This window comes from Lynx canadensis, chromosome D1 (assembly GCF_007474595.2).
Source record: "Lynx canadensis isolate LIC74 chromosome D1, mLynCan4.pri.v2, whole genome shotgun sequence".
NCBI lineage: Eukaryota > Metazoa > Chordata > Mammalia > Carnivora > Felidae > Lynx > Lynx canadensis.
In genome coordinates this window covers 21,906,788-21,923,943 of record NC_044312.2, presented here as the reverse complement: position 1 = coordinate 21,923,943, position 17,156 = coordinate 21,906,788, and the positions used below count along the sequence as shown (strand labels likewise).

Below are 17,156 nucleotides of genomic sequence, written 5' to 3'. Positions count from 1 at the left end.
CCTGACCTACTCAGGCTTTTTCCAGGATGTAACAAGAATATTTCCAAAGGTAGCCACCACATTTACACAACTAAGACCCGGCTTATAAACCAAGAGGGAAGCTGTAACTTTGGTCTCCTCAAAATGTAAAGATCACTACAGGAATGAAAAAGAAGAGGCAGGTTTACTTTTTAAGTTTAAAATGTTATCTCTCTAACAATTTCCAAGGTACTAAACTGTACAATTTCCACTGTACTAAACTGTCATCAGTCCTCCCAACAATTCCTATAAGGAAGCTACTGTTTCCCCAATTTTTAGATGTGAAATTGGAGGCTTAACCACTGTAAGCCCTTCCCAAGATCTCATTTAGTAAGCATACATTCCGGTAACAGTGCCCGTGAGAAGGTGTGGACACAGTCATGAGGGGTGAGGTGGAGCTAAGGGTGTTTTTCCTCATCACAGCCTCGAGACAAGAGGAGATATCGAGGCTGTGAAGCTGTTAACAGAACCCCAGGATGCTGGCTGTTAGAGTATTACCTTCATCTGTGCTCTGACATGTTCTAGAAAAGTGGCTGGAGGCAGGGGAATGAACAGAATGGCTTCTGGAAAGAGGTCCCCAGCATCTATGTGATTCTGTGATAGGAGAGAGAATCCCAAGCAGGACCAGGACAGGTATGAAAATAATAGAATTCAAGCCATTTTCCAATCTTCTTCCTTTGGGGTGGAACAGGGGTTTTCCATTCTTCAGCAGTTCTCTGGGATCTCTCTTTCTCCCAGCTTTTTAAAAGCTCCTCTCCCTCCCTTTTCAGAGCTTATTGGAGGTCTGTCCCTGGCACGCACCCTCCTTCGCAGGAACAAGGAGCGTGAGGTGGAGACAGGATAGGTTGGGACATAAGATCCAGTTCAGAGTGTGTCCCAGCCCAGTCCCCTCACGGAGCCCAGATCCTCATCTCCCCCTGGTAGTGGGGCTCAGCGCAAGCAGGCAAAGAACTGATGGGACCCATCAGATTAGAACCCACATTGGAGATTATATCCTAAGCAGATACCCCATTCTGAACTGGGGATGTAGTGCTTTGAAACTAGAAAATGCCAGGTCTGAAAGAGAGGAAAGAACAAGTCCAGCAATACACAGGGCTCTGTGTATTCAGAGGGAAGTTGGCAGGGTTGTGTTCGGGCAGAGAAACTCCGAGTGGTACAAAGGGACGTGCCCAGAGTGGAGAAATCATGCTAATTGTCTGCACCAGAGCTGGAGAACGCCACCCAAAATGAAGAGAGAAAGGGGAGCCCTGTCCAGAGCCTTCAGTGCCCTGAGCCTCACCCCTTTTGTCTACCTTCTTCTGATCCAGACAGGTAGGAGACCAGAAGGGTAAGAAAGGGTCTGGAGAGGGGACCTGGTACTTTCAAAAGAGAGGGAGGGGGAGTTAAAGGGCAGAATGACTTTAGGTTGGGAGGAGGGGAGAGAGCTCAGCTGCCGCCCCGTGGGAAGCATCTCAGTGAATTCAGGCATTAGTGTTGAATGTATTTCTTCATTCTGTGTGCCTCCCGCCCAGCCCCTGCGCCCCTCCCCCAAAAGGCTGCATGACTTTGGAGCTCCCACGGCATTCAGTACATTAGATAGAGGGCAGTGAGCCATTTCTTATGGGATGTCTTGTTGGCGTGGGCCAGTCAGGCATTCTTTCCAAGGGATCATGATGGGCTTGGAGGGGTGGGGGAGATCTGGGGTTTGTGCCTCCCCAACCCCCACCCTGGCTTCTCTGAGCACAAAACAGCAAGGGAGATGAAATAAGCTTTGGAGATAATGAGCCTTTTGGTTTTTGGAAATAACACCAATTCATCCATAACTCACCCCATGCCCTAGACACCTACCTTCTGTACTGCCCCCTACCAACTCCTTAGAGAATTGATCTTACTTTAAATAGATGTGTTTCTGTGTGTGTGTGTGTGTGTGTGTGTGTGTGTGCAGGCATGTGCACACATGCACTATTCCAGAGAGCCTAGAAATTCACAGTTTGGTGAAGCAAACAGATGCAGAGATCATTTTAGTAAAATGCAGAAACTACTATGAGTCAGATACACAAAGGATGTCCAGGATCAGAGAGAGGTCACCTACTCCATCCAGAAAGCTGGTGCTAGAGGTGTAGGGTGGGGTGGGGGAACATCAGGGGAGGTTTCCTGGGAGTGTCTGGACTAAATTTTAAAGGATGAGAAAAAGAGGTAGGTGTGAGAGTGTGCATTATAGTTGGAGAAGTGGGTAAAGGTCAACATTTTGGAATAGCATCCTGTGTTTAGTAGGAGCCCAGCCATTCACCACTGCTAAAGAGGAAAATGTGAATCAGGCGAGAGCCTTGGAAACCATACTAAGGTCCCTGGAATATAATCTGTAAACAGTGGAGGAGGGGAAGGGGTATTAGGCGGTTGGTAATCGGGATTGGCAGGACCAGATTTGTATTTCAGATAGCTCACTCTACAAGGAGACATTGGAGAAGAAACCAGAGGCAAACATGAGAGGAAAGGAAGCCTGTATCCATTTGCTAGGGCCGCTGTCATAGAGAACCACAAACTGGGTAGCTTAAACAACAGAAATGTATAGTATCACAGTTCTGCAGGCTGAAAGTCTGAGATAAGGTCACAGGCTCTTCGGGGCTCTAGGGAAAGATCTGTTCCAGGCCTCTCTGCTCGCTTCAGGTAGTTCCTTGGCTGGTGCCAACATAACCTGTTTTCACAGGACATTCCCCCTGTGCTTGTGTCTGTGTCCAAACTTCCACTTTTTATCAGGACATGAGTCATGTTGGATTAGGGGCCCAGCCTACCCCAGGATGACCGCAGTTTAGCAATAATCCCATTGCCAAAGAAGGTCACACTCAATATACTGAGGTTAGGACTTCAATATATGGATTCAGGAGTGGACACAATTTAACCCATGACAAGGCTATTGCAATAGTTCAAGAGAGAAATCACATGAGCTGGAATTAGAATAAAAAGAGGGAGAAGCAGGCACATGGAGATAATATTTTGGAGGGAAAGTCAGGACCTAGTGATTGGCAGGAAGTAGGAGGATCCAGAAAGGGAGGTAGGATTTCTGTGTGAAACTTGAACCGATCACTGGGATGGGGTCTGAGGTGTGATAATGAGTCCTGACCAGGTTGAGGTTGAAATGCCTAAGAGACATTTGTGGGGGAATGTTGAAAAGCCTGAAGTAGGGGTGGGGACAGGGGAGAGAGGTGAAGAGAGACAGGTGAAGCTCTCAGCCTATAGGTGAGATCCAAAACAGTGAGAATGGGTAATATCGCCAAGGGGGAGAAAATGGGCTAACCGTGGAGCACTGAGTAACCCCAGATTTGTAGGAGGTAGAGGGGGAAAAGGCCGGCTGAGGAGACCAAGAAGGAACATGCAAGAGGGACAGAGGGGAAACTAAAAGACTGTGGTGTCCAGAAAGGGAGTGGGAGTTTTTCTGATAGCATCAAAAGTGTCAAAGAGGTCCAGTATATCAAGGGCCAATTATATCTGCAACTATTATTATCATTATCATCATCATTATTATTATTATTATATTACAGTTCAAAGAGTTTGTTGGATACAGAAATTCAGAGGCTAACTCTTAGCCTTAGTGAGAGCGGTCTAGTGGAAATTACAAGGTCAAAGGTAGGCAGTCAGTGGATTGGGAACACGAAGTGCTCAATGTAATATACCAATCGGAGTTCTCCCTAAATGCTTTCAGGAATGGTAAGGAAACCGTTCATCGAATGGTAAGGAAAAAAATTATAGAAAGATCTTGTCAGTCAGCATGGCCAAGTGAAAACAAAAAGTGACAAAGTCTCTTCTGTGTGGGAACATATTACTCAGTATATGTGGCAAAAAACATTCTAAATATAAATTATGCTAATTAAGAAATATATTTTGGGTATGAGTCCCCTAAAGGGTATATGCATTGCAAATATCTCTCGCTCTGCAGCTTGCCTCTTCACTCTCTTATGACCTATGGTGGGTAAAGAGGTAAAGAACTACAGGGTCAGGCCACTGTACTGCTGTGGACTCAAGAACAATAAAGAGCTGGGATTCCATAAGGAATTTCTGCCATCCTCACTATATTAGTTAGGAAGATACTAGCGTCTGTAATGAATCCCAAAATTTACGTTCCTGGCACTAGCCATGTAATAGTACAGTGTGGTTCTAGACTAGGCCTGGGATGAGGAAGTGCTCTGATTCCTGAAGCTTTTTCAGGGACCAAGCTGATAAAGCTCTCTGTCAACTTCCAGTAGTCACCCCGAGGTTTATCTCCATTTCTTTCAGGCAGAGAATTTTTTTTTTTTTTAAGGAAAAACATTTTTCTAAACTAGCCTAGAACTGGTACCTATCACTTCCACTGGTTCTACTGGCTGGAACTTGGTCACATGGCCATACCTACCTGCAAAGAAGACTGGGAAATGTAGTTTTTTAAGATTGACGCTTAAAGGGGGCAAGTAATAGTCTTTAATGCTTTGTCCCTAATATGGACAAATGAGGCTTTCCTAAACTGATCACAGCCCAAGTCATGAAACATTCAAACAAGGTTTTTCTAGAGGCTGACATATAGACATAAACATGGCATGCCATAAATCTACATAATCTGATTTGCAAAATTTTCCTCTCCCAGATCCTAGAACTATTCCATCCTCCAGGGACCCAATGGGAAGAAGTCCCTTACCTGGGTTCCACCCTTTTAGCCTTAAGATCACCTTCACATTGTAGGTGCTGTCTTTTTCTTCTAACAGAGATATGCACAGAAATGCATTGAGTGTAAGGATATGTTGATAAACCTTTAAAAAGTGAATGAACCCATGTAATCAGCCTCCAAGATCAAGAAATAGAATATTTCAGCATCTCAGCAGCACCTCCCCCAATACTTCAGTTACTATTGCCCTCCCTCAGGGATACAGTGATATCCTAACTTCTAACTGATTAATTTTTCATGTCTTTGAACTTCATATAAACTGAATCATATGCCTGCATTCTTATGTATCTGGCTTCTTTGGCTGAACTCCAAATTTGTTGTTGTTGTTGTTGTTGTTGTTTTTGAAGGGGGGTGGGGGGACTAGAGGGTCCAAAGTGGGCTCGAACTTATGAACTGTGACATCGAGACCTGAGGCAAAGACTGATGCTTAACCAACTAAGCCACCCAGGCACCCCACAATTTGTAAGATTCATTCATGTTGTTGCTGAAATTGTAATTTGTTTGGTCTCAGTGCTGTATGGTACTCCATTGTATGCATACACCACAATTTATTTATCTATTTGGGGCACCTGGGTAGCTCAGTGGGTTAAGCAACCAACTCTTGATTTCAGCTCAGGTCATGATCTCACGGTTCATGAGATGGAGCCCCTCTGTGCTGACAGTGAGGAGCCTGCTTGGGATTCTCTCTCTCCCTCTCTCTCTGCTCCTCCCCTGCTTGCACACAAGCATGAGCGTGCTCTCTCGAAATAAATAAGTAAACATTAAAAAATTATCTATTAAACTTTCATAGACACTTTGGTTGTTTCTAGTTTGGGGCTTTGTCAATATAGTTGCTAAGATATCCTAGTGCCTGTCTTTTGGTGAACAGATGTACACATTTCTTTGGGGATACACCAAGGAGTTGAATTGTTGAGTTATATGTGGTTAGCTTTAGTAAATATGGTCAAACAATTTTCAGAAGCGATTATGTCCATCTACATTCCCACCAGCAGTGTAACAGAGTTCCAGATACCCCACATCTTCACCAACAACTGTGTTTTCTCTTTTTCATGTTAGTCATCCTAATGAGTAGGCAGTGGTATCAAATTATAGTTTCAAATTGCATTCCCATGATTATTAATAAAGTTGTATCTTTTTCATACCATTATTTGCCATTTAGAGATCCTTTTTTGTGAAGTACCTGTTCTAAGTCTTTTGCCCATTTTCTACTAAGTTTTCTGGATTTTTAAAAAATTATCGATTTGTAGGAGTTTAAGAAATATATTTTGGATATGAGTCCCCTAAAGGGTATAGGCATTGCAAATATCTCTCGCTCTGCAGCTTGCCTCTTCACTCTCTTAATGGCGTCTTTTGATGAACAGAAGCTCTTGATTTCACTGTGTCCAATGTATCATTTTTTTCTTTTATGGGTACCACTTTTGTGTCCTGTTTAAGAAATCTGTGTCTGCCCTCAAGTCACGGAGATATTCTATGTTTTCTTTTCTTTTTTTAATGTTTATTTATTTTTGAGAGAGGGAGGAGACAGCACATGAGCAGGGGAGGGGCCAAGTGAGAGAGACACACACAGAATGTGAAGCAGGCTCCAGACTCTGAGCTGTCAGCACAGAGCCTGACGCAGGGCTCAAACTCACAGACTGTGAGATCACAACCTGAGCCGAACTCGAATGCTTAGCCCACTGAGCCACCTAGACACCCCCTCCTATGTTTTCTTTTAAAAAACACATTGTTTTACCTTTTGCATTTAGATCTGCAATCCATCTAGGATTGATATTTGTGTAAGGTGTGAGGTAAGGGTCACAATTCATTTCTTTCCTACATGGTCCAGCGCCACTTATTAAAAAGATAATCCTTTTCCCAGTGCACTGCAATGTCACCTTTGTCGTTAGCCAAGTGATCATATATGTTTATTTTGGGCCTCTCTATCCTATTCCATCGATCTATTTGTCTATTCTCCTGCCACTATTACAAAGTAAACCTCCTGCGATTTTTATTGGTATTGTGGTAAACTTGTAAGTCGGTTTGGCAGAACGGACAGCTTAACAATAGTGCTAGTTCTGATCTAAAATAGGATAAATCTCCGTGTGGCATCTTAATACCTAATAGCTAGGTATGCGTTACTGGACATCTATACTCTTTGAGTACAGATAAAGGTATATGGACCCCTCTCTTCCTGGATCCCAAGGGCCTTCTTCACAATTTCTGTTTCCTGACTTTCCCCTATGTTCCTGAGTGGTTGACACTTAAAATGATTTCACACTCTTGTAGGCCCTTGGAGGGCTCAACAGATACCAGTGTAAGAACACAACACAGGAACCTCAACATGTATGCAATCAGTGGTACACCTCTAAGACAGGAGCAGAGGAGGGGGTTGTTTTCAGAGCATCGTTTTGTTAGGAAGAATATGAAAAACCGAAAACAGAAAGCAAAAAGTTTTCCATTTAGAAAATCATGCTGTGTGCTGTCTTTGGATTATTGTATTATTGTAGTTCTGGTCACTGCACCTCAAAAAAGAAATAATAGAATTGGAGAAAGCCCAGAGAAGTGTGTCTATGATGGTCAAAAGGACTTCCTTGTGGTGACAGACACAAACGAGACAAAAAAAACAAACACACACACAAAGTCTATAACTGGAGTCAATGGTGTTAGTGAGTATGAATTAGGTGTATAAAGACCAAATCCTAGAATACATGTTTGGCATTGTTTCATCGACTTTTAAAAGGAAAATTCAAGGCAAATACTGGTAAGAGAAAAATTTTGTTGTTTTTTTAAATTTTTTTTAACGTTTTATTTATTTTTGAGACAGGGAGAGACAGAGCATGAACAGGGGAGGGTCAGAGAGAGGGAGACACAGAATCTGAAACAGGCTCCAGGCTCTGAGCTGTCAGCACAGAGCTCGATGCAGGGCTCGAACTCACGGACCGCGAGATCATGACCTGAGCCGAAGTTGGCCAATTAACCGACTGAGCCACCCAGGCGCCCCAAGAGAAAAATTTTGGCAAGCATAAAGGAGCACATAAAGATCAGCAGATGATGGTTGCCTTAAAGGGAGAGGCTATGAAGGGAACCCAAGGCTACTGGCAGGTACATTCTCATGCTTTAAAGCTTGACATTCCTTGGTGTCACAGCTGGTCAAAATCCCACTTGAGAGGGGCCACCCATCTGACCCAGCATGGCATCATTTAAGTTGACAGGTAAATCTTGCTGTGATGTCAATTTCCTTTTGTTCAGCCTCCAGTGGGAACAGAGACTTTCTACATAATGATGCCTCAGAGACTCAAGCACCATGATTAAGTTAATCGCTTCTCAAGGTTGAATAGCCCTAGTCTCTTTTATTTCCACTGTGGATCCTAGTTGTTAGCCATTTCCTCATTTCTGTGTCCTGCTTTGGCACCCATCCCAGTTCACTGTGTCCCCTGTTAAGTTGTGGAACCCTGAACTTAATACTGACTCCAATTTTGGCTAGAGTTTTGGGAAACAGTGTTTGCTCAGCAAAATACTCTCTTTGTCAGCTTCCGAGAAAGACTGCTCCATTCACTTCTGAACATGTGTACAAACACCCCTGCAATTCGTGGGCATACCCATGTTCCTGCACATGAGGAAGGCGCCCACCTACAGGAGGGGAAAGCCTAGGGCAATCCATATGTTATAGGTTTTCCAATGTTTTTATGCAGAAGAATCAAGTTTAAACTGGCAGAAAGAACTGACCTGAGCTGGGAAGACATCACAAAAGGACCACGAGGACCTTGTACGGAATAGGAGAGATATAAGACAAGGGAAGCTCAAGAGAGGGCCAGAGAAGAACGAAGGAACAGAGAATCCCTTTCACTTCTCCTTGGGGCTTGGACTATCACTTTTCAGCTTCCTAGAAGGAGGAAATGAGAACCCTCAAGGTTTGGTGTTTGGGGTGGCTAAGCCCCAAGATGCCTCTGCATTTACCACCCTCACATTCAAACCCCACTGCTGCAGACTATGTCCTGAATAGACGTTCCCCAACTATTTGATCATCACCACCCTGGCCTTTAATGAAACTCAATGACTCTTTTCAGGGCCACCTCAAGTCACACATACCAAAGTCTATTTGCCTCTTCAGGGAAATCCGAAAGCTTGCTTTTCTAAATCAAGCCAAGCCTGGGACCTAGCAGTTGCTAGGTAGGAAATCTTAAGAAATTAACAGTTGGAAGAAATCCTAAGGATTCTGTGGTTAAATGGATTTCAATCTGACACAGACAGCCAGAGGGATTCCTAGAAGCACCCCAAGTTATTGGGGAGGACAAGAGTCTAGTCTCCACCACCTCTTCTTCCAAATTGATGAGCCAGAACTAGATTTCATTTGTTTTCATCTTCATACATGGTTCTATGGGAGCAAATATATCTTTTTTTAAATGTTTATTTATTTTGAGAGAGACAGAGTGTGAGTGGGGGAGGGGCAGAGAGAGAGGGAGAGCGAGAATCTCAAGCAGGCGCCATTCTGTCAGCACAGACAGAGCCTGATGCGGGGCTCAATCCCACAACCCATGAGATCATGACCTGAGCTGAAATCAAGAGTCAGATGCTGGGGCGCCTGGGTGGCGCAGTCGGTTAAGCGTACGACTTCAGCCAGGTCACGATCTCACGGTCCGTGAGTTCGAGCCCCTCGTCGGGCTCTGGGCTGATGGCTCAGAGCCTGGAGCCTGCTTCTGATTCTGTGTCTCCCTCTCTCTCTGCCCCTCCCCCGTTCATGCTCTGTCTCTCTCTGTCTCAAAAATAAATAAACGTTAAAAAAAAAAATTAAAAAAAAAAAAAGAGTCAGATGCTTAACTGACTGAGCCACCTAGGCGCCCTGCCAAATATCTTTAATAAAAAATATTTGGGGCGCCTGGGTGGCGCAGTCGGTTGGGCGTCCGACTTCAGCCAGGTCACGATCTCGCGGTCCGTGAGTTCGAGCCCCGCGTCGGGCTCTGGGCTGATGGCTCAGAGCCTGGAGCCTGTTTCCGATTCTGTGTCTCCCTCTCTCTCTGCCCCTTGCCCGCTCATGCTCTGTCTCTCTCTGTCCCAAAAATAAATAAACGTTGAAAAAAAAAATATTTGAGGGGCACCTGGGTGGCTTAGCCGGTTCAGCATCACACTAGATCTCAGCTCAGGTTTTGATCTCAGGGTTGTGAGTTCAAGCCCCGCCTTGGGGGGGGCTTATTCAAGCCACATGGAGCCTACTTAAAAAAAATTTTTGACAATATTTGATTTGGCCATTCTAGTTCCCCTAAATCAAAAATCCTCTCAATAACAAACATATGATATTCATACATATGGCAGCTTTAATCATTCTAGGACTTAAGGTTTCATGATTCAACCTTCATACTTAAGGTTTCCTGATTCTAACAGACCTGGCAGGTATGGGATCATAGAATGTCAGAGCTGAGAAGGCCCCTTGTGATCATCTGGCCCCAAAACCTCATTATGCAGAGGAGGAAACTGAGGCATAGAGAGGTGAAAGAACAACAATTGGCCTTTCCTTGACCCCTTCCAAAGATGATGAGCTTGCTACTTAACAAAGCATTTGTTCCAAAAATTGACTAAATACGTTTATTAAATTTGCTTCAATCTCCTCAATTCATCTTTTAGTTTAATTCCTTTTTGGTTTGGTCTGGGTCCTCTAAGCACAAGGAGAAGAATAAGGAAAGGAAAGGTACAATTTGCTTCCCCAAATCTAAACAGCAGTAGTAGCAGAGTGGGAAACTGGAGAGAAAGAAAGAGGGAACTTCAGGGGTGTGTTACCATCAAAGAGAGCAGCTGGGGGTGCAGAGAGACTGAGAACCTGACATGTGTGTGTCTGTTTAGCTAAACTCAGCCCCGCTCCCAACTGACATCCCTCCCAAAAGAAGACCCTCCTTTGGGTGGTTGTGTTGCTCTGCAAGGCCATGTAACACCAATGAATGGCATCTGTTCAGGTTCCAAAGCTTCTAAGAGATCTCTGAAATATGAGATATGTCTCTAGATGGGGCAACCATTGGACAAGATAGTAAAATCCCAGAATTTCAGGGCTGGAACAAATGAATGAGACATCAAGATTACCACTTATTTTACCTCTCTGAGTCCCGAACAGGTAAGTGACTTTTCCCAGGTCCTAAGTCAACAGTAAGGGCCCAAGTCTCTGATGCTCACTCTTGTGTTCTCTCCACTACACAATAATAGCTGATGTATGTGTTGTGCTCTTCCATTGTGAGCTTGATAAGGCAGTTGTTCTTGTTATTGTTTGCATCCTGAGTTTCTAAACAAGAAGAATGAGGCCTAGAATGATGGCTTGCCCAGGTCCACACAGCCTGTCAGTGGTGGAGCCCAATCTCATAAGGCCTTTTGATTCCAAACTCTTTGTTCTACCCATCCCAAATCCCTCTTCTATAGGGGTTGCAAGTCGGGCTGGAGTCTGGGTGTATTTCAAAACCTCAGTTGCAGGACTATTCGCCCCCAGGCAGGTCAAGTGAAGTGTTACATGCAGCAGGGGCAAGGAGAGGGGGAGACTCTTGGTACGAATGAAGAATGGTCTAGTTGTCTTCTGGCCCCTAAACTTCCCCTTTATCGGCACTGTCTTGTGGCATACTCCTTTCTTTATGAATCTGTGTTCCCATGGTTCTCCATTCTCTACTTTCCCAATCCCCAATCAAGAAGAAAATCTGACAAATTCACCCTGAGATCTGTGTTTGTCTGTTTTGCTCACTGATCTATCGCGAGGACACGGAATAGTACTCAGTAAACATTTCTGTGAATGGAGCACATAGCGCGTGCGTTGGCCACAGGTCCTCCTCGAGAGGAGGCAATGGAGAAAACTGCCAGAGGTAGAGAGCCAAGGAGAAGAAGGACTTAGGGCAAGGGATGGGTGTGAGGGGTGATGGAGAATCAGAGGGGCCAGAGCTGTAGTCGAGAGGCATGGCACCAAAGGTAAGAAGGAAGGACTGCCAGGGAGTGAAGGGCCCAGAGGGTGAGGCACCAAGGCATCAGAGGACCTAAGGGAGGGAGCAGGAGTAGGGAGCCACGGGCCTGACACTGCCATCTCCCCATGGGCGTCTGTTCACAGAGCCCCTGGAGGGGGTGAACATCACCAGCCCGGTGCGCCTGATCCATGGCACGGTGGGGAAGTCAGCCCTGCTTTCCGTGCAGTACAGCAGCACCAGCAGTGACAAGCCCGTCGTGAAGTGGCAGCTGAAGCGGGACAAGCCAGTGACCGTGGTACAGTCCATCGGCACAGAGGTCATTGGCACCTTACGGCCTGACTACCGAGACCGCATCCGCCTCTTTGAAAACGGCTCCCTGCTTCTCAGTGACCTGCAGCTGGCCGATGAGGGCACCTATGAGGTTGAGATCTCCATCACGGATGACACGTTCACCGGGGAGAAAACGATCAACCTCACTGTAGATGGTAAAGTGCTCTGACAGGGAAGGGGGCGGGGCTGGTGCCTGGGACTGGGGCAGGGTCTGCCCTGTACACTGGCCAGACCCTGGGAATCGCAACACAAAAGCCACCAGGGAGCTGAGAGGGAGACCACTGGACATCAGAAGTTGGCACATAGGCCACAGTGAACGTGTATAGCGTGTTTACTACATACCAGAAACTATTCTGTCTTTTGAAATATACTGACTCATTTAATGCTTATAATAAGGTAGGGATAGTTAATATCATTATTCCCATTTTGTAGATGAGGAAATTGCATGAAGAGGTTGAGTAACTTGCCCAAAGTCACACAGCTAGCACATGATAGAACCACTATTTGAACCCAGACATTTGGACCTAGGTTTCACTCAAGTGAAATATGTTTCAGGCTGGGCCAGTTTACGACATCTTGAAAGGGCATTTGAGAAGAAGGAAGGGAAGGCCCATGAGGGCGGGGACCATGGCTATCTTGTTCAGCATTGTACCCTCTGCACTTAGTAGGTGCTCAGCAAATACTTGGTAAAGAAATGAATGAATGAACGAACGGATGGGTGGATGATGGGGAAAGATGGGACCAAAGATCCCTGAAGGGCCTCTGAGACCACAAATTGAGTTGTGATATATTAGAAGGCGGGAGGTAAGAAGGGGAAGGGAAAAGCTGTCTGGCCCATGGCTCACAGCCTCTCTCACCCCCGGGACTCAGTGCCCATTTCCAGGCCACAGGTGTTAGTGGCTTCGACCACTGTGCTGGAGCTCAGCGAGGCCTTCACCCTGAACTGCTCGCACGAGAACGGCACCAAGCCCAGCTACACCTGGCTGAAGGATGGCAAACCCCTTCTCAATGACTCGAGAATGCTCCTGTCCCCTGACCACAAGGTGCTCACCATCACCCGCGTGCTCATGGAGGACGACGACCTGTACAGCTGTGTGGTGGAGAACCCCATCAGCCAGGGCCGCAGCCTGCCCATCAAGATCACCGTATACAGTGAGTCTCCCTGCCCGCCTGCCCCCTAGGACTCAAAACCCCGAGAGGCAAGTGCTATGAGGGACTGAGGACATCCCAGACAGAGTGCCCCTGGATGGGGAGAGGCAGAGATGGGCCAACTTTCCATGGAGGACAGCAACAGTGGGCAGTGGGTTCAGTAAGTTCTGCCATGGGCCAGCCATGCTGCTTGGGGCTCCTTTTCCTTCCGCTGCAGGAGCTCTACTCACCATACTTGCGGCCCCTCTGAAGTCTCCCTCGCCTCTCTGCCTCTCTCTCTCCCTAGGAAGAAGTTCCCTCTACATCATCTTGTCCACAGGAGGCATCTTCCTCCTTGTGACCTTGGTGACAGTCTGTGCCTGCTGGAAACCCTCCAAAAAGTCTGGGTAACTCTCCAAGCTCCACACCCTGACACCCTAATCCTTCAATCTGTCCCCACCCCGAGCTCTGTTCTTTTCTTAGTCTCGTAAATACTTATCCTCCCAGGACCCTGCGCCTCTTCCCGGAAGATCCATCTTACCATTCCATGTGTTGTGTATGGAACGACATCATGTGCTCACCACCCCCGACAGCCCGGTGCTGTAATAACGGTCACACTTGCAGGGCACCTTTTGTGGGCCAGGCACCAAGGTTGTGGGTAGTGAACTGCCTTTTAAGTATGATCATCTGCAATTTACAGATAATAACACCCAGACTCAGATGTGTTAAGTGACTTGCCCTCAATGCTAGCCACAGACGCAGGATGCAAGCCTAGATGTGACTCATTCCAAAGCCTATGGACTATTGCTGCGCCCACTGTGCCCAGCCCATCTCCCTGTTACAAGGCCTCTCCTACTGCCACCAGATTCCTCTAGGGACCCTGACCCCAGGCCCTCTCCTGCTCATGCTCAACAGCTCTGTTCAGAAGCTGGTGGGTTGATTTGCAGGAAGAAGAGGAAGCTGGAGAAGCAAAACTCCCTGGAATATATGGATCAGAATGATGACCGTCTGAAACCAGAAGGTGAGCTCCCAGCCACCCACTCACCCATCCCATCGCCACTCAGATCAGTGGGCTGCTGGGAAAAGGCAGAACTGGGCCACAAGGAAGCCAGCTCTGCAGGGCCCCTTCCTCCACCAACTGCACGAAGACTGCAGAGCAGGGAGAGGTGCGGCCAAGGTAGGACCCCAGGTATTCTGGATCCTTTGGTGGAGGTTGTGTTGGGGCCTTGACTGGCCACTTGGGGAGCAAAGAGTACAGGTGCTGGCTGGTGGCAAGGGCTCTGTACCTGGGCCAGCCACCCCCATTCTTCACCCTGTGCAGCAGACACCCTCCCACGAAGCGGCGAGCAGGAGCGGAAGAACCCCATGGCACTGTATATCCTGAAGGACAAGGTAAGCGGCTTCCTGCTGGTGCCCCACAAACACACAGTGAGCCCTGCCACGTTCTGCTGCTGGGTAGCCATACCATGCTCATGTCTCTTTCCAGCGCTCAGACTAACCCTGAGAAATATTTGCCTCACCCGCACTTTAGGGATTAGAAAACTAAGGCCTACAGAGGTGAAATGACTTGCCCAGGATCGAACAAGTAAATACACATAAGTGGCAGATCTAGGCTTCAAACCTAGGTCTCTGGACACCAACTCTGGTGATTTCCCCCACTATACTACAACTAAGTCTGTCCCAGGCTGTCCAAGCCAAGCGGGAAGAAGACAATAAGGGGACAAAGCACTCAAGTTAATGCATTTGAACATTTCCTGAGCACTTACTTACCAGGCACTATGCTAAGGGGTCTGTATTGCAAGAAAAACCAGACGTATGTCTGCCGCCTTCCACGAGGTGGGAGTGTGGAGGGAGCCGTGCCCGCCTCGGTATTCCCAGCGCCCTCCAGGGGACGCTCACCCCGCGGCGCGTGTCCTTGCAGGACTCCCCGGAGCCCGAGGAGAACCCTGCCCCGGAGCCTCGGAGCGCCACCGAGCCCGGCCCGCCAGGCTACTCCGTGTCGCCGGCGGTACCCGGCCGCTCGCCAGGGCTGCCCATCCGCTCGGCCCGCCGCTACCCGCGCTCTCCGGCGCGCTCCCCCGCCACGGGCCGGACGCACACGTCGCCGCCCCGGGCCCCGGGCTCGCCCGGCCGCTCGCGCAGCGCCTCGCGCACACTGCGGACTGCGGGCGTGCACCTGATCCGCGAGCAAGACGAGGCCAGCCCGGTGGAGATCAGCGCCTGAGCCGCCTCGGCACCCCCGGGGGGTGGGGGGGACGCCCGGCAAAGCGGCCGGGGCCCGGGGGAAGGCGGGGGAACGCGGCCGCCGCCGCTGCCGCGAGGGGCCAGGGGAGGTCCCCGCGGGGATGAGTCTCGCTTGTGGGCGAGTGTGAGCATGCGCGGGTGGGGGACGCGGTGGGGCAGGGAGGAGTGGCTCTAGTGGTGAAACTGGGTCGCGTCTGCTCCTGTTTCACCAGCTGTGTTCTTAGTGGGTATGGGTTGTGCCCTCTTAGGACCATATAGATTATTAAATTTCTGGCCCAATCCCCCAAGGGTCTTATGAAAACTAACATCAGTAACCTAACTCCCGTGACTATCCGGTGCCCTTCCTAGGGAGCTCTAAGCTTCCACCCAACCTTTCTTCCCTCCGAATGAACGCCTGGTTTCCTGGGACACTTTTTTGGCAAGCTCAGATTAGTGAGGCCACTTGCCCAAGAGGAACAACTGTCCTAAACTAAGGGGAAATCAGATGCCGGTTACTGGGTGTGCAGAGAGGACTGTTCTGAGCATCCGGGGAGTCACTGTGAAGGCAGTGCCTCCAAGCACCCTTCTCTGGACACCTGGTACCTGGGGACCTGCCAGTTTGGTGAGGCAGGAGTCAAGTACATTGCTTTGGCCCCTGACCTGAACCCTAGCAAGGGCAAAGGATTCAAGCCCCTGCCCCGTGCTTGGCCTCCTCCCAAAGCCTCCCTCTGGGTATACCAAGAATTCTTTCCGCCTTTAGCCTCTATTCCTATAGAGAAAGGGGTTCTCCCTCCCCTGACCCACAAAGCTACATCAGGTGAAGAACTTTTTAAAAACCCTCACACCTATGCCTTCTCCCTGGCTTCCTTACAAAACAAGCCTTTCAAACAATCATTGTCCCTGGGGAAGGTCCCTGGTCTTCCTTCAGCTGTAAGAGAATAAGGTTCCAGTCTGCAGAGTAATGGTGGGGGAGGGGAGGAGGAGGAGGTTTACTGCTCCCCAGGATGGCAGGGAGACAAGATCCAACCCTTGGCCTCCAGCCTCCCACCTGCCCTGCTCCCAGATGCTCAGATCCCAGGAGACAGGACAAGGGCAGACTCCCTAAGCACACAAACAGAATACAGAGAGGCTGGGCCGCTGTGTCACTGGGCCATGCCCATGTCACTGACTCTTGAACAGTTTGCAAGACAGTAATCTACTGTGCGAGGAGTGAGGGCAATTAAAACACTGAAAGAGAAGGAGGGCCTCTGTGTTCTAACCTCTCTTCCGTGATGCCTTTGGGGCCCTTGCATCCCTGGCCCCTCTCCAACCTCCTGAGCTCCAGCCCTGACTCTCCGCTATCTCACAGAGACCCCCCCTGTTCCCCGCCCCGCCCCTCCACACTGGGGCAGGTTTTGTGCCAACCCCAAGGGCAACAACATTTCTAATCGGCCCCCTTCACCCTGACCTCCACAGCATGCCCCTCCCAGCTCCCTCCCTGCCCCCATAGCCAGGACTGCTCCCCTCACTCTCCCAGGTGCCTCATCCAGAATGAGGTCATGCCTGGAGGGGAGAGTTGCTCAGGCAGGTGGGAGACAGAGGACTTGGAGAAGGGGTGCAGGCTGCTCAGCCTTGCGAGGCGGGGTTGGAGTGAGGGAGATGAGAGCATGCTGCACCCCCTGCCCTGGTGCTGAACCCCTGACGGGCTGGCTTCCCAGGCTCAAGCCAAATCTGCCTTAAATCCGGGGGGGGGGGGGGGGGTAAGTAAGGAAGTGGTTTTGGTTTGGTTTGCTTTGGTTTTGATCTTCATCTTTGTATTACCAGCATCTAGCAGAGTGCCTAGCACATCCTGGATGCTCAATAAACTTTTAATGAAATGGAATGGCAACTTTATTGCTCTT

The 17,156-nt window shown here is 48.4% G+C and overlaps 1 protein-coding gene across 1 annotated transcript; it reads left to right on the top strand.

Moving 5' to 3' along the window:
* The first annotated feature begins 772 nt into the window (after positions 1 to 772).
* HEPACAM (hepatic and glial cell adhesion molecule) lies at positions 773 to 15,320 on the top strand. The gene is made up of 7 exons (XM_030332437.1): positions 773 to 1,329; positions 11,739 to 12,080; positions 12,796 to 13,077; positions 13,361 to 13,460; positions 14,001 to 14,074; positions 14,375 to 14,445; positions 14,975 to 15,320. Exons 1-7 carry the CDS (start codon positions 1,245 to 1,247, stop codon positions 15,275 to 15,277), a joined length of 1,257 nt encoding a protein of 418 aa, XP_030188297.1. The 5' UTR covers positions 773 to 1,244; the 3' UTR covers positions 15,278 to 15,320.
* The last annotated feature ends 1,836 nt before the right edge of the window (positions 15,321 to 17,156 follow it).